Here is a 22,876-nt window from a genome sequence, read left to right as displayed (position 1 = left end):
CAACCTCAGTGTTACCTTACTTTTTACAAACTATTTTTTACTGCGTTTATCCTTGCTTCATTCTTGTTCTTTCACTTACACAGTGAAATGGTTTCAAATCTATTTTTTATCAACTGCTTGACCAGCATTTGGTACAGAAGCATCTTTTTACCCTAGTTAATTAAGGGGACTGTAAACAAAAAGATGTACAATTCAAAGCCAAGCAATGTTTCACACAAGGATGGAGGTGATAATAGCTTAATTCCTGCTTGATCTTTCCTGTCTTTGCCCTGGCTACTTCGGCTTGACCTTGCCCACAATCTGATGACTTCCTCATTGCACTCAGCCATTTGGAAAGCTGCTCATGCCATAGCTGGCCCTGAGGGGCTATCTGGGAGACCACTGAGCCATTGACCCATGTCAGGACTGCGTTTCAGATCTGATCTGCTGAGCTTCTGGTGTGGCTGCATCCTCCACCCACGGCAGACAAAGCCGCTGGGGCAGTCTGGTTTTTTTTTCCTACTTCTCAAGTGGCCTGCAGCTTGCACTTGCTGTATGGAAGACCAATTTTACACCACTCATTTGCTATGAAATACACTTCCTGAAGCAATTACTTGTATTGATTCTTTCTTTACAAAGGAAGTAAATTCTCTCATTTAGTGGCTCAATTTTTCTAAATCCATCAAATTGCCAGGTTTATTGGGTGTATTTAAGTCTCAACATCAAGTTCCACAAAAAACAAACAAACAAACAAACAACCTATCTTTTAAATATAGGGCAGAAAGATGTGTATTATGTCTTTATGGACTTTTTCTATTAAGTATTATACCTGGACATGGCAGATATTTTTATGGAAATGTGTAATTAAGGTTCTAACCCTATTAACTTAGATAAATATATAAATATTCATAAACAATAAATATTATATAAATGAATATATGTATTACCTACTACATATTTTATAAAATGCATGACAGCTTAGGAAGTTGCAGGTGTGTTTGAAAAACAAGGAAACAATCCACTTATCTAGGAGAAAATCATTATGGGCTTGAGCATAATTTTTCTTCTTAGCACGTTATGTTCAATTTTGCACTAGAATGTATAATTTCCTGCTTAATAAAATTTTTTTTTAGCCATTACTATTATTTTGTTTTTCTGAGAAGACTTAGGAATCACAATTCCTCTCCTGTTTTTCCTCAGCCATGGTTGCTGTGCCAGCAAAGGTGCCAGAGCAGGCCAGCCAGGGAGGTGTTAATGCTGAGTTCCAGTCTTGTTCAGCACAGGTCTGGAATATCAAAAACATCACTTGTTTACAGCAGTGATGATCTTGACAAGGAAGTCAGTGCAGACCTCGTAACCATGTGAAATCCCTGCTTTTTTTTTTTGTCTTGTGTATGAAATTTTCTGTCATTCTTCCCTGTAATTTACAGACTGGACACATAATTGAGTAAATGAATTTTATGTGAAAGAAAAATACTGACTCAATTCAGCTTTGGATTTTTTTTTTTTTGGTGTATTTGTTTGTTTTTATGGAACATAACTGGCATAACTCCAGGTATTTTAGAATTTACAAAAAAAAATATTTCTGGGCACTGAACAATCTTAGGTAATAGCCTAAACATTAGGTTCTTTGACCCTTTACATTAGAGAGAATAAGAATATAACTGGGTTTCATACCTTTGTAATTACTATCTATGGTACTAGTTTCAATCCAACTGTAGACTGCCATTTATGCATCAGCACTTTAAAATGTGTATTGTACTAAAATGTGGAAGAATCAGTTTTCAACAACTTTTTACTATCATTGATTGTCTGTACCTTTCCACTAAATGTTATCTGTACCATGTGGTGTTTATTATTTTGGTTTCTCTGTGAGTAATACGCAACCAAAACCAATGTTCTGACGTTTCTGGTTTATAGCTGTTGTGTCTTAGTTCTTTGTCATGTTAAAAGCATGCTAAGGAGACATCATATCTACAGGTTTAAATTTTAGAAAATGCAAAAGGGGGATTTCTCCCTTCTAGGGAAGGAGGGGGATGTCTGTTGGGAGAATTTTGTATATTCTCTTAGCTTAATTCCATCCTAATATTTTTTTTTTTAACGTGACACAGTGCATCCTCTGACAGAATTTATAACATGGCATTGTTTTTCATTTATCTACAGGAATTGATTCCTGAATTTTATTACCTCCCAGAGATATTTGTCAACAGCAACAATTACAATCTGGGAGTGATGGATGATGGAACAGTGGTGTCTGATGTTGAACTTCCACCATGGGCCAAAACCCCAGAAGAATTTGTTCGCATAAACAGGCTGGTAAGATGGCTCTCTTCTATCGCCCAGTCACTTCTGTCTTGCAAGATTCTTCTGAAATAATTTGGATCTTTGCCCGCAATATATAATTTCCATAGAACTATGTCTGAAATTATCTGAAGATACAGATTTACAAAAGTAGACAGAAGAAAGAATATAGTATTCTCATTCTTAGATTTATTCAAAAAAGTTTGAGTGTAGTCTAAATATGCAGGAGATGTTACCCTATTTCTATGTCATCTCTTGTGATTCTAAAGAACTAATAAAATCACCACTCAAGGCTTTACAGAAGGCTTGAAAAAGCTTGTTTAGTCATAAAAGTATTTGTCACTCTGATGACTTAAATGTGATCTTGAGGTTTCTTAATTTTAGTGTCCATATAACTACCAAGAGACATTTTCAATCTTCTGCCACCTCGTCCATTTTTTCCATTAAACTGATATTTTTCAGAGCCTTTTTTACAAGAAAATAAAACTAAATTCTCCTTTGCCTGCTTCATTCCCAAACCTGTGTTACTGCTCTCTTCCCTGTTTTGGGAAATGCAGTTGTCAGCACTGCCTATGTTCACTGTGCCCTCTGGGCAGTGCAATGAATTATAGAATAACTGTCACTGGTGGTGTTTCAGCACATTCTCAAAAGCTGTGTTAGGCTCTTCTCAAAATGAAACTGAAGTTCTGCATTGATGGCATTCTGAAAATAAATAACAGGAGCTTTTCCTAGCAAATCTTGAAATATGAGGCTGCAGTTTTCATGTGGTAGCCAGCTAACTGGGCAATACTGAATCAAGGCATGGAAACTCTCAAAAACCTTTCAGATACCAGGCTTATCAGGATAACATCCTGATACTCCTAAGTCAGGAAATGGGAATCAAAAAAGATTTGTTTTTGGTGGCACATCAGACTTCCTAACATTGGAGAATCCTCGTATCAGAAGAAATCTGTGGTTCAGAAGTTAATTAGAATGTTTTATACTGCACTTTTACTGGTGATGTGATACCATGGTTTTCAGAAATGCTGTGTGGCCTAGATTCCTGCAGGAAATAATAGATGTATCATAGTAATCACAGAGAATATTGGGTGGATTTAGTGTTTCCCTTCATCCATATGTATGTGCAAATTTTATTTAAATGAGATATGAAATGCAGTAACATTTAGCCGGACTACTTGGCAAACCATATTGAAACTCAGCTTTTGATCTCACAGCTGTGATGATAGGTGATAGGTAGGGGAGGTAGCCTGACACATCTGTGAGCTTGGCATGTGCTGGTGCTTCAGAGTAACCTGGGAAATGCAAAGCTGTGTTCTTGAGTAGACTTGTAAAAGGCACATAGTGGCCTTGATCTCTCACAACTCTGGTGTTTTTCCTTCTGCCTTAAAATATACCTTTATTCTATTAGTTGCAGATTGTGCTTGCCCCCCACTGTGAAGTTATTCTCAATCTCCCACTTTCTCCTTGTCTAAGATGTTAGCTCTTAATTTTTTTTCTCATTTCAAGCCTTGGGCCAGGTTTTTCTCACCCTCACCTCTCTACCTGCTCTGACTTACCATTCCTTCATTCTTCCTTCATTTCCCAATCTGCTGCTTGTGTCTGCCGTTCTTGCAGCTCTCTTTGATATCTCTCACTTGTGTAATATTCTGAACGTGAACTTCTATAGTTTTAAAGTATTAATTGTACAGAAAAAAACTTGATTCTTTTTTTAAGGCTTAAGTGAATTACAAAAGTAAGAAATAATTTATAAAGTGTTGTTATTAAAGTGTGCCAGACATTATCCAAATGCTGTCCAGTGTTACCTAAAGGGTAGGACCTACAGCTGTAGGTCCCTGATACTGTTCCTGCAAATAAGATACCAAGTATTGGTTGGTCTGGTAGCATTAAATTTAAACCCCTGTGCCAATGAATTACATTGAAGTACATTGAATGAATTACATTGAAGTACATATGGTGAATTACTGCTTCTGTCTGACATAGTTAAACTTATCCTGGTGGTGGTGGGCCTGGCTGGTGTGGATGATGCCCTCTGTGATCTGCCATTTTTGCATTGGAATAACACGGAGAAAATGACATGCAAATATAAAATTGCTTTTCCTTGTTAATACTTGGATTGAATACCGTCAAATCAGCAGTTTCTTTTTCAAGTGGAATAGTCGTGTTTAGGAACAATGCTTAAAGCTCAGATCCACACTAATGTGATCAAGAAAAGCTTGCTACAGTGTGGCATGGGCTGATGTATTCAGCTGATATTTCCTTGCTGCCTCCTGGTTCAGGCAAATAGGGATTACAGTATGCCAAGTGCTCATTTTGAAAGCTATGACACACAGATATTTTTTTCCCTTTGCATTTGAGTTTACCTCTTTAAGTCCCCAGATCTTATACAATGATTGGAGCTCATGAAATGCATACTACTTTGATCTGTGACCTTTTTGTGGTGCTAATCGGGTTCCTGATATCATTATACCTTGCTCATTAATCATATTTCCTGCAGCCCGTCAGGCAGCCAGACAGCCCAAGCCCCTGTTTTGCAGCCTTGTGTTGGCAGGTTTCTGTTTTTCCAGATTATTACAGTGTCATACTTTGGCTTCTCATAACCAGACCCACATCAAGCTGTGTGCTACAATTAAAGTCAGATGGTCCTCAGGTTGAGCAGGGATATTCTGTTGCAGCTGTCTGTCTTTCTGGAACAGAGCAGCACAGGGAACAGATGATATGTAGGACAGTGCATAATAACAGCTTGTACAGTACTGGGTCAATAGCAGGGGTTCAGATCATTAATTGACAGGCTGATAGCTGATTTAAAAGTGATTTCCAACCTATTTTTAATTCTATAAAGTGTGTGTGTTAATTGAAATAGGTTGTTGCATTTCGTCTGCATTTGCTCCGAGAGGAAAAGCAGAATGGTGTATAATTAAAACTGGATTTTGATTGATGGAATGTCATCATGAGCTAAATGGTAGCATCAAGATGTCATTCTAAGCAATACAAAGAACTCCAAAGTGCATCTGTTGCTTCTGCATATAGTTGGTATTTTCTATTAGGCAGTGATAGTACAATGTTTTATAATAGCACAAATCATTGGGGAGGGGAGGTAGGGTATTTTTCTCTGAGACAGTCTGGAAAAGTGACTGTATTTTTACCATTCTGAAACCCTATTATACACCTCTAAAGCTCAGGCATACTATGTTTAGTGCCATGAAATAACTGCTAAGACATCTGAAAATATTTTTCAGGTTACACAGGTGCAGTTAACAATAATTGTATGATTGTCTAAATCATCATTTGTGATAATCATTATCATCATCACAAGTCATCATCATGTGAAAATCTAAATCATCATTTTATAAACACAATACATGTGTAATAAGAGTTATAGTATTAGCTTAATAAGAGTGAAAAACCCACAGGCTTTTAAACAAGATAAAACTGTAATTCCTCCCGCCAACAAAAAAGAAAAATCTCAAATGCAACATGCTGTGTTCTCCTTACTTTACTATTTCCAAACTTTAGGCATTTAGTATCCTAATCTTTAGGATATCTTTAGGTATTTACTGTGTGAGCAAAGAGGAGGATACAAATCCGATTTTATTTTATTTTATTTTATTTATTTTATTTTATTAGGTATCATCTGATATCTAATAAAAAATACCGAACAACTTTCGGTTTTCCCATGCTTCTGAGAGACCTATAGGAAATAGGAATGGAAAGTGAACTTGGGAGAATATACAGAGATAGATGCTCAGATGTGGTTTGGATATAGAAATCCCAAACAAAACCTTTAGCAGCAGTTGTCAGACACAGAAACAGACATAACCTTTAAAACTTAGGTTTTTGTGACATCTTTTTTTGGTTTCACATCTTAGTTATGTTAGGTGCTCTCCTTTAGAACAGTTTTCTATTTTAAAAATTTAATTTCATGTGTAGGACCTAGGGATAATTACTGTATTCAAGCTGATAGAAATTTTATATTCCCGTTGTATCATTCATGAAAAAGCAGACATTCACAGAGACCAGGTGAAACCCAGGGAAAAACCCTACGCTTCCCACAGCTAAAAATCCCAATAAGGAAGTTCTGTTCTGCATGGTAAAGTAATCTATTTTGTCCTGTCATTGAAAGCTGGATGTATAAATTGGGAAGAATTAATTTCAAACTATTAATCAGCAGATAATAACTAAATTTCACACAGCTTTGATGAGCCTCAGCTTTTTGAGAATTAGATTGCTTGGATGATCATGAAGTCATTGAGGTCTGTCAAGACAGCTTTCCACAATATATCTCAATTTAAGTATTTTAGTGCTTTATTGCAGAGTTAGTCCTCTCATGATTAAGGATTTATCCATTTCATTCAATGCTGGGGAAAATGCAAGACAAATTAGAAAAGTGATGAGATTACTGTGCTGGACTGAAAGTTTTGAAATCCAATTTTCAAATAATTGAAAATGTAGTGTTTGGAAACTGGGATACTTTCTGAAACAAATGAAATGCTTAAATATATAAAGATGCTATACACAAAAGTAGCCGTGGCAGAAAAGCAAAATAGAGAGGAAGGGAAGTCATTTACCCCAATACAAATTTTAGTGGAGCACAATGAATCAGTGTTAAGAACCATCTGAGGTAAAAAAAATCTCCAGTGAGAATTAGAGAATCATTATCAGCTGATATGGGGCATTACTTTTCAGTACAGGCAACTCCACCTTATACCAGGCAACACTAAAAAGAACATCCCCTGCCAGCTAACACACAACAGTGCTCAGAACTGCAGGTTTTGTGAGTTGGGTGAAAAAACGAAACCTGGTTTGGAAAAGATTATGCTACTTTCAGTCTCTTAAACCAATTCCTATTAGTCAAATATAGATACTGAGTTAAAGCCTGTAACTTGGAACGTACAGGATTTTTTTGTATTATCTTGGAGAAATCTCTCTGTGGGATTTTTCCTGGTTCCACAGCTGTATCTTTGAAACTGTGTTACAGCAAATCATACCATAATGTGACATGAACTATGTGAATTGAACCAAAATTTAGAAGTGGAGATTACTAGTAATAGATTTCTAGACTCTTAGTTGTGTATTCCTAGTAACAGCTGACTCATTCATTATGTTGAAAACATTAGGGAGCAGGAAAAAGGGTAAAATGTAAACCAGGCTTAACCAGAAACATCAGAGTTGTTATCTGTGCAGCACCTACTTTGAGATTCTGGTCTTCATTTGGATGTGGTCTTAAAGAGCTGGAATGCAGATGGAGCTGTGTACACATCACTGATGAAGGAAGATGCTTCCAGCAATCCTATCTGATGTGGGATATTCACAGAATTTGAGAATTTTGATATCAGTTCTTTCAGACTCTGATCTGTTTCTGATATTTGGTGATTTCTTGTGGCTTTTCTTTGAAGATTATAATCTATATACAAAACAAGATTTATACAATATCCTCTGAATCGAGGATGTTTATTAAGTCTACAAGTATTATAAATTTTAGAAAAAATCACTTTCATAAATTATTATAGAAAAGATAGCTATAAAAAGAATCTGTAACTTTGCTTTTCCTGACAAATACTTTTATTTCTATGCTACAAATGTGCATAATGCAATTAAAATAGCTATATGTTAATGCAATTAAAATAGCTAATTGTTTAAACATAACTATTGCCAGTGAATGTTAAAGAACCATGCTATGCTCATTTTATGTTTTTTCAAGATGTAACTATGAAAAAAGTTCTGTGCAGGAAGTAAGGTTCCTTGTATCAGGCAAAATAAACCTTTCCATCCATAGAAATCTCAGAAATGTAGCAGTCTAGTTCCAGTCAGGAATAGCATTTTTCAGCAAAGTTGGGTGTGGAAGGTCCAGTCTGCTGGCATATTGGATTTCATCTGTATAAAAGGTTGATATTTTTTAATTCTTTTTTCCCCCCTTGCCCCTCATCTGTGGAAACAAGGCAGTCCTGGGCTCCACTGTGTGTGCACTTAGCAGGCAGAGAAGCACAGGGGATCTCTTAAACAGTTGAAGGGAATGTAGCAGCAGGATTCCTCCCTTTCCTGGAGAAGTGCTTCCATGACTGCAGTGTGCACTTCCAGTGGCTGTCTGGTTTTCCCTTTCCGTTTTTCCGGAACGCGGAATACCAGCACCAGTTTAAAGATGTTTGGTTTTGCATTTGAGCTGTGGTGCATTGGTAAATCTGTGTTCCTGCACCACTCAGGGTCATCTCCTGCCAGCTCAGCACACACATGACAATTTCATCATCTGTGTTTGTGCAGGATTTTTTGTGCTTTTATAATTACTTCCTAAAAGTTAGAACCTTTGTTGCCTTTGACATAGAACCATTTGTGTGCAGGCTAGAATCAAAAAACCTGGATAATTGTAAGCAATCTTTTGATTTAATTATATCATGTACAGATCTGATGATTGGCATAGAAAGGGAGGGGAATGAGACTTTTTTTACCCACTCTGAAGCACTTTATTCAGATCTGACATGAAGATAAGTGTAGAGTAACGTTAGCAATGCCAGCATAACCACACACAGGTGAAACTGGTACAGGTGAAAACCTAATCTGTGGGTATTCTGGAGGGAAAGTTAAAAAAAAAATCATTCAGTACAAAACATTTTTGAAAAGTGAAGAGGAAATATTTCTAAGAGAATGTGATATATGGCCTATTAGGAAAGATTCTGAAAATCTCTGAATAAAAAATGTAGACTAATTTTTCTGTGTGTACAATTAACTCCCTTTGTATAAGAATTATTTATTTTTATTGAAGTGCCATCTAAGAAATATGGCCAGAAATTCATGTTTATTTAAATCCAGTTTTGTTGGAATAGTGTCTGTATTAATTTTCATATATGAATTGTTATTGATTTAATTTGTAAATAAGATTGCTATATAGAGAGAGTCAAATATATTCAAGAATATGAGGGAGGTAATTAGAAATTAACTCAAACTGTGCTTTTGAACAGAAGGTAAGGATGCTGAAAGCATTCAGTTTGGCTTGCATAATAGAACAAAATGGGCTAATACTGGGAGATGGGCTTTACATAATATATGTGATGGAATACACTGGAGAGATGCCTCTGTAGGATGAAATTAATACATAGTGAAATATAAGTGATGATGGAAAGAAACTGTTTTTTTTTGTCTTTTCTATTAAAACAATAACCTGGATAGTGGATCATCATTTGCTAGTCAAAAGCACTGATCTATTTTCTATCCATTCCAGCTTTGTAAATAGGAAGAGAAAGCAGAGTTTTTAAAGTCTGTTCTTTCCATAACATTTCCTTCTTTACGTCTTGTTTGCAATTCCTACCATCTCTTTAAACTGCGTGCAAGTTACTTTATAGAAATTACAACCAAACTCTGGAATTCAAGAATGTAAACAGTGTAAAATTATTTTTAAAAAGTCCACACATGCTTGCATTTCAAAAATTTCTGAAAGAGGGATAGATGCCAGTCTTCCTGAATGAAGAAAACTTAATGGAATCATAGACAGTGTCTTCGCTAATGTGGAAAAAATAGTTAAAGAAACTGGTATCAAAATTTGCCACAAATCATAATTCTAAAAATGTAAGCTCTTGAATAAGGCTAGCCTAATTCTCTCATCTTTACAAAAAACCCATAACCTATCACATTCTAAAAATAGTTTTAATTAATTTCTACTTGTTAAGACACTACACATTTATGTGTAATGGGTCTGTCTTAGTGAATTCTGAAACTAAATGAGGCGAGCAGGAATAAAACTAAAATGTACAAATATTTTAAATGAGAGCAAAATTAAACAAGGAGATGAAACAGTAAGAAAAGCCTAGATATATGTATAAGACTCAAAAGGAAACAAAGCCTAAACTAAAAGTATGAACCTTAAAGAGAGTGATGGGGTATGCAGATTTTCTAATGAGGTGAGAAAACTTACCATAGCAAAGATAAATATTAAAACATGGAGGAGAATGTTATGCAGTTGGGAAAGATTATAAAATGTTGAATAATAACACAGTTTGAGTAGATACAGTTAAAAAAAAAATAGAAAACTGAAGTATGAATATTTGCTTATATCCAAAAAAAAAGATGATTGGAAGCAATCTAGACAATTAAATTTGCTTTCAGCTCTTTTGTTGTGTGATGTTGTAGAACTGTGTTTGAAAGCGAGTCCATGGAGGACATTAAAGTTATTACTGTGTGAAATGAAGTGGGAAACAATTGTGCTGGAGCCACTGCCCCATTTAACAGGTGTTCACTAAATCTGTCTGTCTTCTCTTTGTCTGTTCTGCAAATGCTGTGCCTGGACTGATACTGCTGAAAATTTATCAAGAATTTTGATTAACACATAAAAATTGCTTCACAAGCTTGGTAGTAGTAAGGGAAGAAAAAAAAGTTTGAAAGACATGGCAGTTTCTTACCCTCTTTCCTGAAACTTGCAGTTTGTGATTGGAATTTGCCTTGATGAATGTACTGGTGAGAGACCCGGTAGGATATGGTGTTATTTGATTTGTTTTGGTGTCCATTTATGGATCATATGGGAAAACATGCTCCTACTCCTGAATTTGGTGGGTAACTCGAAAGTATTTGTAATAGAGTCAGTGTAGAGAAATTTCCATCCTAAGTATTGGAAAAGGAAGTGAGATTTTTGGTAATATTTGCATACATGGAGCTGTGGTTTTCAGCTGAAGAAGGGGAGGGGTTGAGGAAACCTGGCCATCTGTGCCCTACATGGAAGGATACAAAAAAAAGTCAGCTGAGGCTTTGCTTTCAGTGGTTTTCCCTGGCAAGACTCCACTCCTGGGATGAGGAAGAGTAATGTTGCTAAAACCATCTGGAGTACAGAGAAAGCTTATGACAATGATATGGATGTAGGAAGAACTCTAGTATGAGGAAAGAGTTTCTTGTTCCTAGAAGGAAGGACATAAAGAGCATGATGAAACTTCACAGTATAATGTATAGTACTGAGAAGATACATCAGAAAATGGCATTCTTTATTTTGTAACATGAGGACATAAAAGTTGTTCATGAAGTAATAAATTTAACTTTGCTACAGGCCAATATTTTTCAAAAGCTGTGTAATTAGACTCTGGAATGTAACAATACTCAGAAATCAGAGAGGGACATTTACACAAATAAAAAGATAGTTTGTTATGTGGTACAAAACATGTAATGTGAAATACAATATCTTACATTCAACAGTTAAGACAAGCTCAGAGAAATATATGACAGAAATAGTACCCACATTTTCTTGCACTAATAGAAGTATCTTTTTCTTAACCTTATTAAAATAATGATGTTTTAGTCATTAGAACAGATCTTTAAGATCTTTATAAAGAAAAATCTGAAGAAATGGTTCCAAAACTTGATGGATGTAGCTTAGGAGAGCTTCCCACCTCTTCTTCCTATCCCTCACCAAATTTCCCCAACTGTGTGTTTCTTCAGCAACAGATGTTTGTGAAGCTGTGCTTTAAACTGAAATTACATGAAAAAGCCTTATCTCTAACAGAAGTTATTTTAGTGACTTGATTTACGAATTTTTCTCCCACTGATGGCACTTGCACAGAAAAGGGCAGAGTCAGCTGCGCTGCAGTGGAAGTACAAACATTCTGGAGCTGAAACCTCTGAAACTGTTTGCTCTGTCGGAGTTGTGTCACTAAGCAGCAGCGAGCAGTGTGGGCTTGTGGAGCTAGCCAGGCTCTGTTTAGCCCCGTTCCTGGTCCCAATTTGATGATTGCAGCTCTGTGCTCTGCAGGGAGTATCATGCTGCTGCCCGAGGAAGGGCAGTGTCAGGCTCCTGGTGATTATGCACCTTTGCAAAAGCAGTGGGTGGAAACTGATGGAAAAGGTTACTGCACCCCAGCCCATCTGCTCAGCATCAGCCTCCTGCTGGATGGTCCCTCACATCTGCCAGTTGTTACCCTTTAATTGGAAGTTTGGGTTCTCCTTTTGGTTAAAGGAGAGGCCAAACTATAGCCCATCAGTCAAGAAAAGAGAACATACTTGGCAAAAAAAATGTAGGTCATGCTCACACGAGTCATAAATGTACTGAGCACTTGGTTGCTTTGGTCAGATGGTTCGTCCACCCATAAATGATAAAGGACCATTAATTCTTTTTCCAGTTTCTCTTTGTGAAGGAATTCAAGCAACCCCAGATCTCTTGGGTTGTAATTTTTTTTCTCAATCTTTATTAGTTAAAAGGCTGCTCATGCTAACTGCAAACTCCCCCTTTAAGTAAATACTTGCTGAACTGATAAACATTAGTAACATAACTATGTATTAGTAACATTTGTGAGGTATAGAGTCAACTACAGAATCAAATCCAACAAAGGGCCAGTTTAATTTTCTTATTTCATTCTCAAATAGCATGAATACTCTATACTCTGCAATTTAAACCAATTGTTCTGCTTTTGAAGTGTGAAGCCAAGGACCATTAATAAAAATCATCAGAGGTAGAGTTTCTCATGCTTGTGCAAACCTGATCCTTTCCAGGTTAGTTTAAATAGTTAAAGAATGTTTTGGCTGCCTATCTAGGATCAGTTTGGCTGAAACGTGTTAGGGAGCATTCATTTGCCAGTGTCTGTAGCAGGTCTGAGGAATAGAATTTCGGAAGGGGGAAACTTTAATAAGCAACAGAGAGCAGGTGTATCTTCCATTAATGTAGCTGCTTTGTAGGAGGATAGTGGAGGGTACATCTACAGGAAGATAATACTGATGTAACTCGGAGGAGGCTCTAGGACCAAGACAGCCTGGCTTATTTCTCTTTTTGAGAGAAATTTTCTTAAACACTAAAGTTTCAAAATAAATCTCCAATATAAAAATTTTATGAAATCTCAGCTTTATTTTTTCTTCATTGTGAAATCTTACTTCCTATTTGGATTTTATTTAGGTAGACTAATATTGTTAATAAACAACGGCAACTTGTAAAGAAATATTAAAGCTATTAATAAAAGCAAAAGTATAACTGGCGTTCAAATAGGTTGTAAGCAGACAAAATTCTGCATTGATAAAGTGTCATAATATGTACTCTTGTGAGGTCCCTTGTGTTTCTCCTTATCCAAATGGAAGGGGTTTTCTAAACTATGGCTAAATGTTGGACCTGATCCAAGGTAGTTGTTAGTGAGAGTTGAACTGGGCTCATAAGAACATGAAAGGTTCAGCAGCATGCAAATAGTTCAGAGGAAGTTGATTTAAAATATTAGGAAATTCAAGTTGGTTTAGTTTTGCAATGTGCAGAATGAAAATAATGCTGTAAGCTTCACGTATAATGTTTATTTTTAATTAATAAAACCCCCAACATTCTCCATTGTTTAAAGGAAAAAAAACCCACACACCAAAACAAAACCTGTGTAATTGTTTTGAGGTTGTTCCAAACCACATGCTAGAATAAAATAGTGCAAAGCATCTTGTTTCTAAAAATCTCTGAAAAAAATATTGCAAATGTATAGCAGAAGAGTCCTAAAGGGCAGTGAAGCCTCCTAATTGTTACTGACATTATCTCTTGCCATCTGCTTTCTGAGGCAGAATAAGAACTTTGTAATGAGGATTAGGAGTGGAGAACGGTGGAAGCATGCTCCAGGAGCTGCTGGAGCATTCTCTGCTTTCATAATAAATCACAGGGTAACTTCTTTAACAACAGGTTTTTCATAATATATTTTGCCCAAACTAATAGAAATAACATAAGAATTAAAATTTGTTGCATAATCTCAAAGATGTTTGATTTATAGTCAGTTACTTTACTAAGCCTTTCTCTAAGACACTAAAAGCACATGAAGCAGCCTTTACTGCATGGACTTGGATGTCTGCACTCATATATAGGAGGATGTCAATGTCCTTCCTTCAGACTGATGCAAGCCCATCATGCAGGCATACCCTTGGGCTGTGTGTACACCAAAATTAAACTATGAGTAAAAGCCATTCCAAAGCTGCATACAAACTTAGCTCACATAATTTTAAGCCCAGTTTTGCTGTCAGTGTGGACAGATCTGAGCTCTTAACAGATTTTGGCAGTTTTGGTGTTCGTTTCTGCCTTTATTCTTGTTTGTTGAACTGTGCCCCAGTTGCAGTTTGCCCTGTGTGGATTAGTGCTTTAGAATAATTTTAGAAGAGAACAGCATTGAGGTTTATTCTTTTGGGTTCAGATGTTTCTCTCCCAAATATGGAGGGAAGTTCCTTTTGCATTTTTGTAACTATAGGTGACTACTTAATGAGAAATTTTGCTTTGTGCTGAGATTCCTCCCATGGGACATGTCATCTAACCTAGTTGTGATGCATTTATAGGGCCTTGTACCCAAGGTGTAAGCTGTGTGCTGACTTGTTTTTGCTACCATTTTGATATTGTGGCTGTGTAGGAGACTGACATGAGCTGGGCTGTGCACTTGAAATGAATAAATGGTGTATACTCAGCATCAGTTTTGTTTCTGGCTACATCAGCACAGCCACAGTAGCTCAGTTTTATTTCCAGTGCTTTAAATCCTGCTGATTTGGATTTGTTTTATGCACCCTTGTCCTGCAGCATATATAAACATTATCCTCAGTGTGGTTGGGCTGGTGATGGGCAGGCATACTCAGGGATCAGATAAAACTGCCTGGCAAGCTGGGTCTCGCCAGATGGCCATCTCTGTTTTATGTCAGTTTTGTCACTTCCCTAACAAGAGCAAGTGTCAGTGCAGAAGAAAGGTAAGGAATGTATTCCATTGGTGTTCCTTTAAGTGAGCCTCTGGGTTTCCTAGAGATGGATGCTTTTTCTGTAATCACATATCTCTGACTGCAACATGCCCCTTTTTCCTTCTCCTTTCATCATGAGGTTTAGGATGTAACAAGAAGCGAGGGAGTAACGAAGGAGAAAAACCCAATTGAAGTAGTCCCTAAAATTTATGTTTGTCAGGGGCAGTTACAGACTGCAATGAAATGCCACTTATTGGGGTTTTCCAGTCCAAAGATCACTTTCTGCAGGGGCTAAAAAGGGTAGTGTCACATGAATAGTGGCAGTGGAGCTTGCTGGCAGAAAGCTGTGATACAGGCAGCGAAGCAGAGAATTTCACAAGAAATTAATCTGAAACTATACAGAGGAATCAACAGATATGGCCAGATATGTTCAGTTTTTCTGAGGTGTTTGTTTTTTTTTTTTTGTGTTACTATCTGTAAATACAGAAATGACAGAGATATGGGTGGATTGATAAACACTGTCTCCAGTGCTCCATGCATGGAGCTCCTAATTCAGGAATCTAAAATGAAATCTATTTGATATCTTCGTGAAATGTTAGGTTTATGTACTAGGTGTGAAGTTTGTAGTGAGCTCTAGTAACAGCTAGAAGATTAACACAACTTTAATCTCCACAAAGGACTCAGTCCTGAAGTATCTTCTTCTAAAAAAAAGTGCAAATTTCTTTCGCTAACAATAATTTTTGGGAAATGCAGGTACTACAATTAATTTTAACAAGTAAATTTTGGACATAAACATTCGGATAGCATAAAAAGCTGGAATTCTATTCTCAGTAGAAACATTAGTGTACCCTTACAATCAGAATGGCTTGCAGCCTCTTATATGTTCTGTATGATGTGAAAGCACTAAGATTGATAAAAATAGTCTTTCATAGTTTACAAACTAAAGCCACTGTGCTAAAATTTAGAACTTAATTTCTAGGTCACAGGTGGTGTGATTTTACTAGAAATATCTTTGGATTGCATTTGCTACTAGATGAATGTTGCTTCTGTTTTCTTTGTCCTTCAAAATTCTATTTGGGATTTAAAATGTTAGAATCTGTGAAATTAATGTTCTTATTTTCAGGAGATAGTTGCATTTCTGTATTACCTAATGTAAAATTGTAGTGGTCTTCATTAACAGAAAAGGTGACTGAAAGACAAGGCATTTTTAATATGGTGTTTGAGAACAGAACCACCCCTTTCACTTATCTGATCACTTCATGCATGCTGGCTTTCCATCTTTCAAGCAGTGGGCTGTAAGCAAATTTCAGGAATTTTTTATGTTCTTGGAGAAGGCTGTACATTTGTGACCCCAGGATTAGTAGATAGAGGGTAATACCTCTTAATTTGGGGTCATGAATGCTTGCCAGTCATGTACTGACCTTACAGTCATTACATGTCTGAATTCCCATCCTTCAGTTGTTTGCTTTGCTAGCTGAAGGGCCTTCCCACAAAGGCAGCAATAGGAAAACATTAAGAAAGTGCATTTTTGTTGTGAATTCTCTCAGAACCGTGGTCCTACACCAGCTACTGCTTTGGGACTTTTAATGAGACTGGAAACCAACTGCAGACCAACTGCATAGAGACATATTCACACACTATGTCATACTATAAAGGAGTCCTCTTTTTCCTTCTTTGGAGGGTTTGTGGAATAAGTTCCTGAACTTGAAGTACTTGAAAACCAAAATGAAATGATACCTGCATCCAATGAATATATTTGCCTTCAGCTAATGCTTCAACACATAATGTCTAACTAAATGAAGACATGCTGTTGTTTTATGCTGACTTTATATTCAGTCTAGAAGATGGACAGAGCTAATTTAATGCATTGCTCTGTTCCCTCTCCATACTGCTACATTTATATAGCTTCCAACCCTATTTATTGCATGCTGCTTGAACTCTTTTCTAAAAAAAGCATCTTACATGCTTTTTTTCTTTGATATGCACTCAGTAGTATCTGAATCATCCACAAACATTACCTTTACATGACCTTCATGTGGTGATGCAAATGTACTATTTCTGTTTTATAAATGCAGAGGAGACAAGAGATGCTTGGCTATCATCCCTGCTAACTATGTGTGTCTATTTTGAAAGCATTAAGAGGTGACATTTTTCAGAGTATTAAGCATTCTGCAGATTCTGAAAGAAAAGATAAAATGTTGGTTTTAGTTTGGGTCAGTTCTCATTTGCTTTACCATTCAGCACAACAGACAGTTGTGTTTGTATAACTGGGTGTCAAGAAGGAGAGTCTAGAAATGGTGTGACAGGGCAGAAACTGCTTAAGTCAATATTGCAGCTGAAACCTCAGCAAATCTTACCTGACCATGAAATCTAGTGAAAATAATTGTGGAACTAATCACACTTTGAGAAAACTTTGTATCAAAATGGATACACCCTAAAAATATAGGTTGGTTAATGAGTAATTAGTGTTGAATTAGTCCTGTAGCAGGGATGAAACCCATCTTTCCAGGACAAGTTGAGTGTGATGCAAAAATCTTTTCTCTTTTAAATACACTGAAAAATACTTGTAAATGAGACATGAAACTCTTTCTAATTTTTTAATGTGGTCCCAATATCTACAGACAGAGAGGCTCTGATAAAGATCTTACCAGTCTTTCCATGACACAAATAAATGGACTCTGGATTTCCAATATTATTTATTTTTTTGCTAATGTGAAGGTACGGATTTTTTTATCTATGCCCAGTATGATTATTATTCATTCCATGAGTAGATAGGAAGAGAGAAGTTTGCTCTGAAGACCAATGTGATAAGAAAGTGCATTACCAAAAAATTGACATTATATATATATACACACATATATATATGTGTATACATAGATTATATTTCTGAAGATTTTAAAGTCATGTTTGCCTTTAGGTATGACTTTCTTTTAAACTAAGATGAAGTGTTCAATATGCTTTTTCCCTAATGGGGTAAATATACATGTAAACATATGTAAATATGGCTAGGTAGATCCTTTTTTTTTTTTTTTATCTTACAGATTATATGAGGCTGGTTTGTTTTGATGGGAAAAGGTGGGAAAGGATTCATTAGATGCTTTTAAAACCAGAAACTCCTTTTAGGTATTAGTGGCTAGTTGTTTTGCAGTAGCCTACCTACATAAAGGATTTTTCCAAGAAAAATGTGGAATTTATCTCTCAGACTAAGTAATATGCAACGGGGCAAAAGAGGGTACTGTGAGACCTACGCTGTCAGTGACATGTTTTCCTGGGTGAAATCTGATTTATGGACTAAAAGTAATCAGTGGGCTTCTGTTAACAGCAATAAGCACTGCCAGAAAAAGGAACTGAAAAAAGACAATGAATCTGCCAGACCCTGACTACAGAGGTGAATGTTCCACCAGAAATCACAATGCTCTGGAATTCCTGATCATTTCAGACTTGCAGTTTTGTGGCAAAAACTCTTTACTTGCAGCAGTTAAGAGGTCAAAACTATTGTAAAAGTTCCAAGGTCTCTTCTGTCACATAAGAAAGTATCTATGGCAGGTGACTTGCCAGCAGTTTGTTTTTTTTCTGGGACCCCATAAAATCTTCCATTGAGGGTACATTTTCCTGGATAGCAAATTTCAGCTGAGTGACAGTAAGCCAAGACTTGCCTTAATTACCTTTTGTGGTCTCTTAGAAATATTCCATAGACCAAAGGCATCTGCAAACCACAGGTTGAGAACCACTGATTTAAGGAGGTGGCAGTAGTTAATTGTTTACGTCATTGTTAAAATGAGCGTCAATTCAGTCTGGGGGATGAACTGTCTTTTTGCTGTGACTGGTGATTATGGTTTTGTAGTGGTATAATTGCTAGTCTAGTAGAGGTAACTAAGGTTAACAACAGAGATAAGTAAATATCATCAAATTATTTCCTGCCTTTAATCCTGGTGAGATAGAAAATATATCAACAAATCCCAACAAACCTCCACATTTATTATTGAAGGGGGATGTTTGAGCTTTACTAATATGAGGCAGATCACATGCCAGATAAGCCCTAGTAAACATAATTTTCAGGTGATAGTTTGCTTTTAGAGGATTATCCCATTAAAACTTGTGCAGGGTTTTGGAGCAGAGCTGTAGGAGCTTTTAATAACTGTCATAATTCTAAAGGTTTTACTTATTTATACTGAATGTGGACATGTATTACATAATTGCTTTGGCTGGTTGAAAAATAGTGTCTGTTGTAAATTGTGAATGAGTCTGTGGTCTGCAAAAACAGCTATAATAAATTGTAAGGTATGTGTTGTGCACGCTTATTTTCCAAAAAAATTTTGAGTTGTTACAGCTCAGAAGTTGTTTTTGGGGAAAAAAAAAAAGAAAAAAAAAAAAAAAAGAAAAAAAAGGCTTTGAAAAAACAGGCCTTTTCTGTTACTGAGTAAAAATGAGTTTATGAAATAGGAGAGGAACATGTGGTTATGTTTGATAGCTTTATTGTCTTAGCAAATGTTGAGAGTGGTTAAAAAATAAAAAGAAGAAGAGCAGGTAGATATAAGCACCTAGGAGGTACATCCCTAACTTCAGGTTTCCTGCTCACACAGGTGACATGCTGACAGTGCCTCTGGGCACAGGCTAAATGCTGATTTGTCTGGGACATGAAATCCTGGATCTTGGAAACCAGCAGAATGGAAGGGAGTGTTGTGTAGGCCCCTTGGTTAGACAGTCACTGTCCCAGGGACTGTGTAAGAAGGAGATTCACTTTGATTAGTAGAGCACGAGAAAGAAATCATCTTGCAGGTGAATATTTCCAGTATTTGTGCTGATGCTTGATGCTGCAGCAAGAGAAAGTGGTTGTCATTTCTGCAGGGATGAGCCTCAGATCCCAGGAAAGCTGCGGAGCACCCAGTCCCTTGGCAGCAGTTACGGCCGTGCTTCTCCAGACATTGTGCAGGATAATCAAAACAGTGGTGGCACGTAATTTACTCAGAAGTATTTTGTTATTTAGATGGCTGTGGAATGACCATATCCAACTGGTATGCACGTGGTGATCTGGTAGTTTGGAAGCAGATGCAGTTTTATAATGCAGGTTTCAGTTCATATACGGGAATGACTTAAAACAGCTATATTTTTTTCCTAGCAAGCTATAAATGAGTCCTTGGTTTGCAGTTGTATTCAATTATTTTAAACCTATTTACAATGTATTCTATTGTAAAGCCATGACCTTTGATCTCCAGAATGGTTGCATGTCTTTTGTGGGAAGCAGGAAGTCTTGGGGCAAGTGACACTTGCAGTGCAGTTTATTTTACTTAGACTGTGATTCGCCCCCCTCCCCCCTGTTTCTAGAACTGAAGACAAATTTCTGTTTCTATTGGATTATAAACAGGTTCTGGATAGCTTCAGCTGCTGCATAGTGCAGTGATATTTTAATTTGCTGGGTAGACATGTTTACTGTGTACTGTGTAGTTTATGAGTGTTACCATAAATGAGGTAATCTTGCATCTTGGTTTCCATGTGTGAAACATTACATGAGCTAATGCAGCTGTGCCACTGCTTGCTGGGTATTAGTAGACTTTATTTGGACATAAAGTTTATACTGAACTACTTTAAATATTTGTGCTAAAACTGGTAGTGCTGCTTTTTTGATGTGTTTTATATGACACTGACAGATGCCAAGTTTCACAACGCAATGTAAGAATGTACATTCTGCTTCATGCCACATTGTTCTCAATAATGGAGATTCCAGAGTGAAATAATATTAATGACAAAATTTTAAATTTATGTTCAGTTAGTGTTTCAAAGACTGGAGGAACAGTAGCTTCCTAGCATACTGTAGCAGTCCTAAAAACACACACATTCTCTCCAAAGCCTGGATTTGGGATCTGAAGTGACACATGCGGGTTGTTAGAAAAGAGAAAGTTGATTTTTGCTCCATGTTTGAAGGAATACATAAAGATTTTTCCATAGTTTAGTTTAGCCTACCGACATCTTGGAATCATCATGTTTTATAAAAGTCTGTGTTTTTAGCATCTAGGGCTGTAGTCTTCTTACTTAATTAAAAATATTGCACATTTTCATTTTATGTAGCTAGTTAGGAAGGTGTAATACACAGTAAGCTATAAAATATGTCAGTGTATTTTGCTAACTCTAGTATTAACACTTGCATGTAATTTCTTGGGCTGAACTTAATTTATGTTCTTCTTGATAAGTCAGAATAAGGGACATCTGTGAAACACATTTAAAAAGACACTAAAATTATTTTGTGTGATTAAGTACTTATTTCTAAGTACTAAATAAACAGGTAAATATATTTTCATAAACCACATTAAAAGGGCCTTGTCCTGCTGAGGATGTGTTCTGAAGATCTCCAACACTACCTCATGATATTCTCAGAATAGAATTGTAAATTATTGTGACATGGAAGTACATCTTTAAAGCACTTAGCTGGAGAATGTAACCAGTTGCTGTTTTCCTCCCTATCTGTGTCCTTTGCTTCTTGGTCTTCGTCCCTTATCCATAACTTCAGCTTCTCCAAGATATTCCTTGTGACACTGCAGCTGAAGCAGCTCCACCAGTGAACTGAATGGTGTGCATACGCTGCCTCAGCAGATCCAATGACATGGACATTATGGATATTTTCAACTTGTATTATGAGTATTATGAATATTCTTCTTCATGTGTAAATTAAACTTGAGTTTCTTACAGTAACTTTCTTTGCTCCTTGTGTGTATTAGTCATTGTGTTTAATCAGAGGAACACGGAGTCATTTGCATAGTCAGAAACAAAATTACTGTATGGTGTGGTTTTGATTTAGTTTTGCCAAAACTAGGAATTGTCTAAAGGAGAAATCTTGGGAATTTAGGTACTTAAAAAGTGTAAGCTTGTATGCATGTGGAATTAATGAAGTCCTTTATAAAGAAGAAAAAAGTTTTTGAAATCTTACTATTATTAATGTTTGCATTGAATACCCCTGTGTGTGCAGAGATTAACGTAAGGCTCAATTCAAACCTAGTTGCTTGTTTGCATATTTTTATTAATTATGTGCTTTTTACCAGCTGTATTAAACAGTTTGTTTCCCTTGAGTGGAACAGCAGCTGTAAGACCTTTGGAAATATTTGTTAGTGTACGTCTCACTCAATATAAGGTGAACCCCACACTGTTTTATGTAGAAGGATCTGTAGGTTATATACTGAATTTTACTTACAGATTCCAGTAAACTTTTTCTTTAATATTTTTGCATTTTTAATCTCCAGGCTTTCTCACTTTAAATTTTGCCATAGTTTGTATTTTTCTTTAGGCTGTTGCCTTGAAATTGTTAGTTTGCTGAAGTTTAAGCTTTTATAATTCATCAGTTTCCTAATTAAACAGTTTCTGTGGATAGACATTAGAAAATATGAACTCTCAAGCCTCAAATTTACCTAGGCAATTAAAAACTACACTGTATTTTGAGGCCCAAAATTTTTGGTGATGATTTTCACCTCTTAATTCTTGCATAACTGGAAAGAATTAATTGTGGCTTTCAGGAGCTGGCAGTGTAGTCCCTCTCCTTCCTCTTGGTTTTCTTGTGCAGACTTTCTGGAGGAGGGAAGGTCTTTCTTTTTTTTCCTCCTTCTTCCCCAGTCCTGACACTGTAGGTGCTGGCCAGACAGGATTTGTGCCTGTCAGGTACTACCATGTTCTGCTGAATTTCCATAGTTAGGCAGCCACCATCGCTTTCTGTTCCTGGTAGTTTTGAATCTTTTCTCCATTTGAAGGTTTTTCACTGGGTGCTTGAGCCTTGCCCACACGAGTTTTGTGCAGAACTAACTATAATGTTATTGTCTAGTTGCAATGAAGTGGCTGGGAAACAAACACCGAAGCACAAGGCTTAAACTAATGATGACAAATGATGAAGACAAAGATGAAATTTCTGTCCATAAATGAGTCACAAGTTTTTCAGAAATCTCCTTCCTACAAGCAGCTTTATTTTTCCTTTTGTGCATAGAGT

At 36.5% G+C, this 22,876-nt stretch overlaps 1 protein-coding gene across 6 annotated transcripts in view; it reads left to right on the top strand.

Annotated features, from left to right (window-relative positions):
* Positions 1-22,876, top strand: part of LRBA (LPS responsive beige-like anchor protein) — a 369,063-nt gene that overhangs the window by 275,219 nt on the left and 70,968 nt on the right. For all 6 annotated transcript variants that reach the window (XM_088057132.1, XM_014254789.2, XM_014254786.2 and 3 more), the window contains one exon: positions 2,143-2,295. In XM_088057132.1, the coding sequence (XP_087913258.1) occupies positions 2,143-2,295 (153 nt within the window). The remainder of the gene's footprint in view (positions 1-2,142; positions 2,296-22,876) is intronic.

Source organism: Pseudopodoces humilis, chromosome 6 (genome assembly GCF_049639895.1).
Source record: "Pseudopodoces humilis isolate 2021_Gansu_Grassland_sample_001 chromosome 6, ASM4963989v1, whole genome shotgun sequence".
Classification (NCBI taxonomy): Eukaryota; Metazoa; Chordata; class Aves; order Passeriformes; family Paridae; genus Pseudopodoces; species Pseudopodoces humilis.
This window is presented reverse-complemented; position numbering and strand designations above follow the sequence as displayed.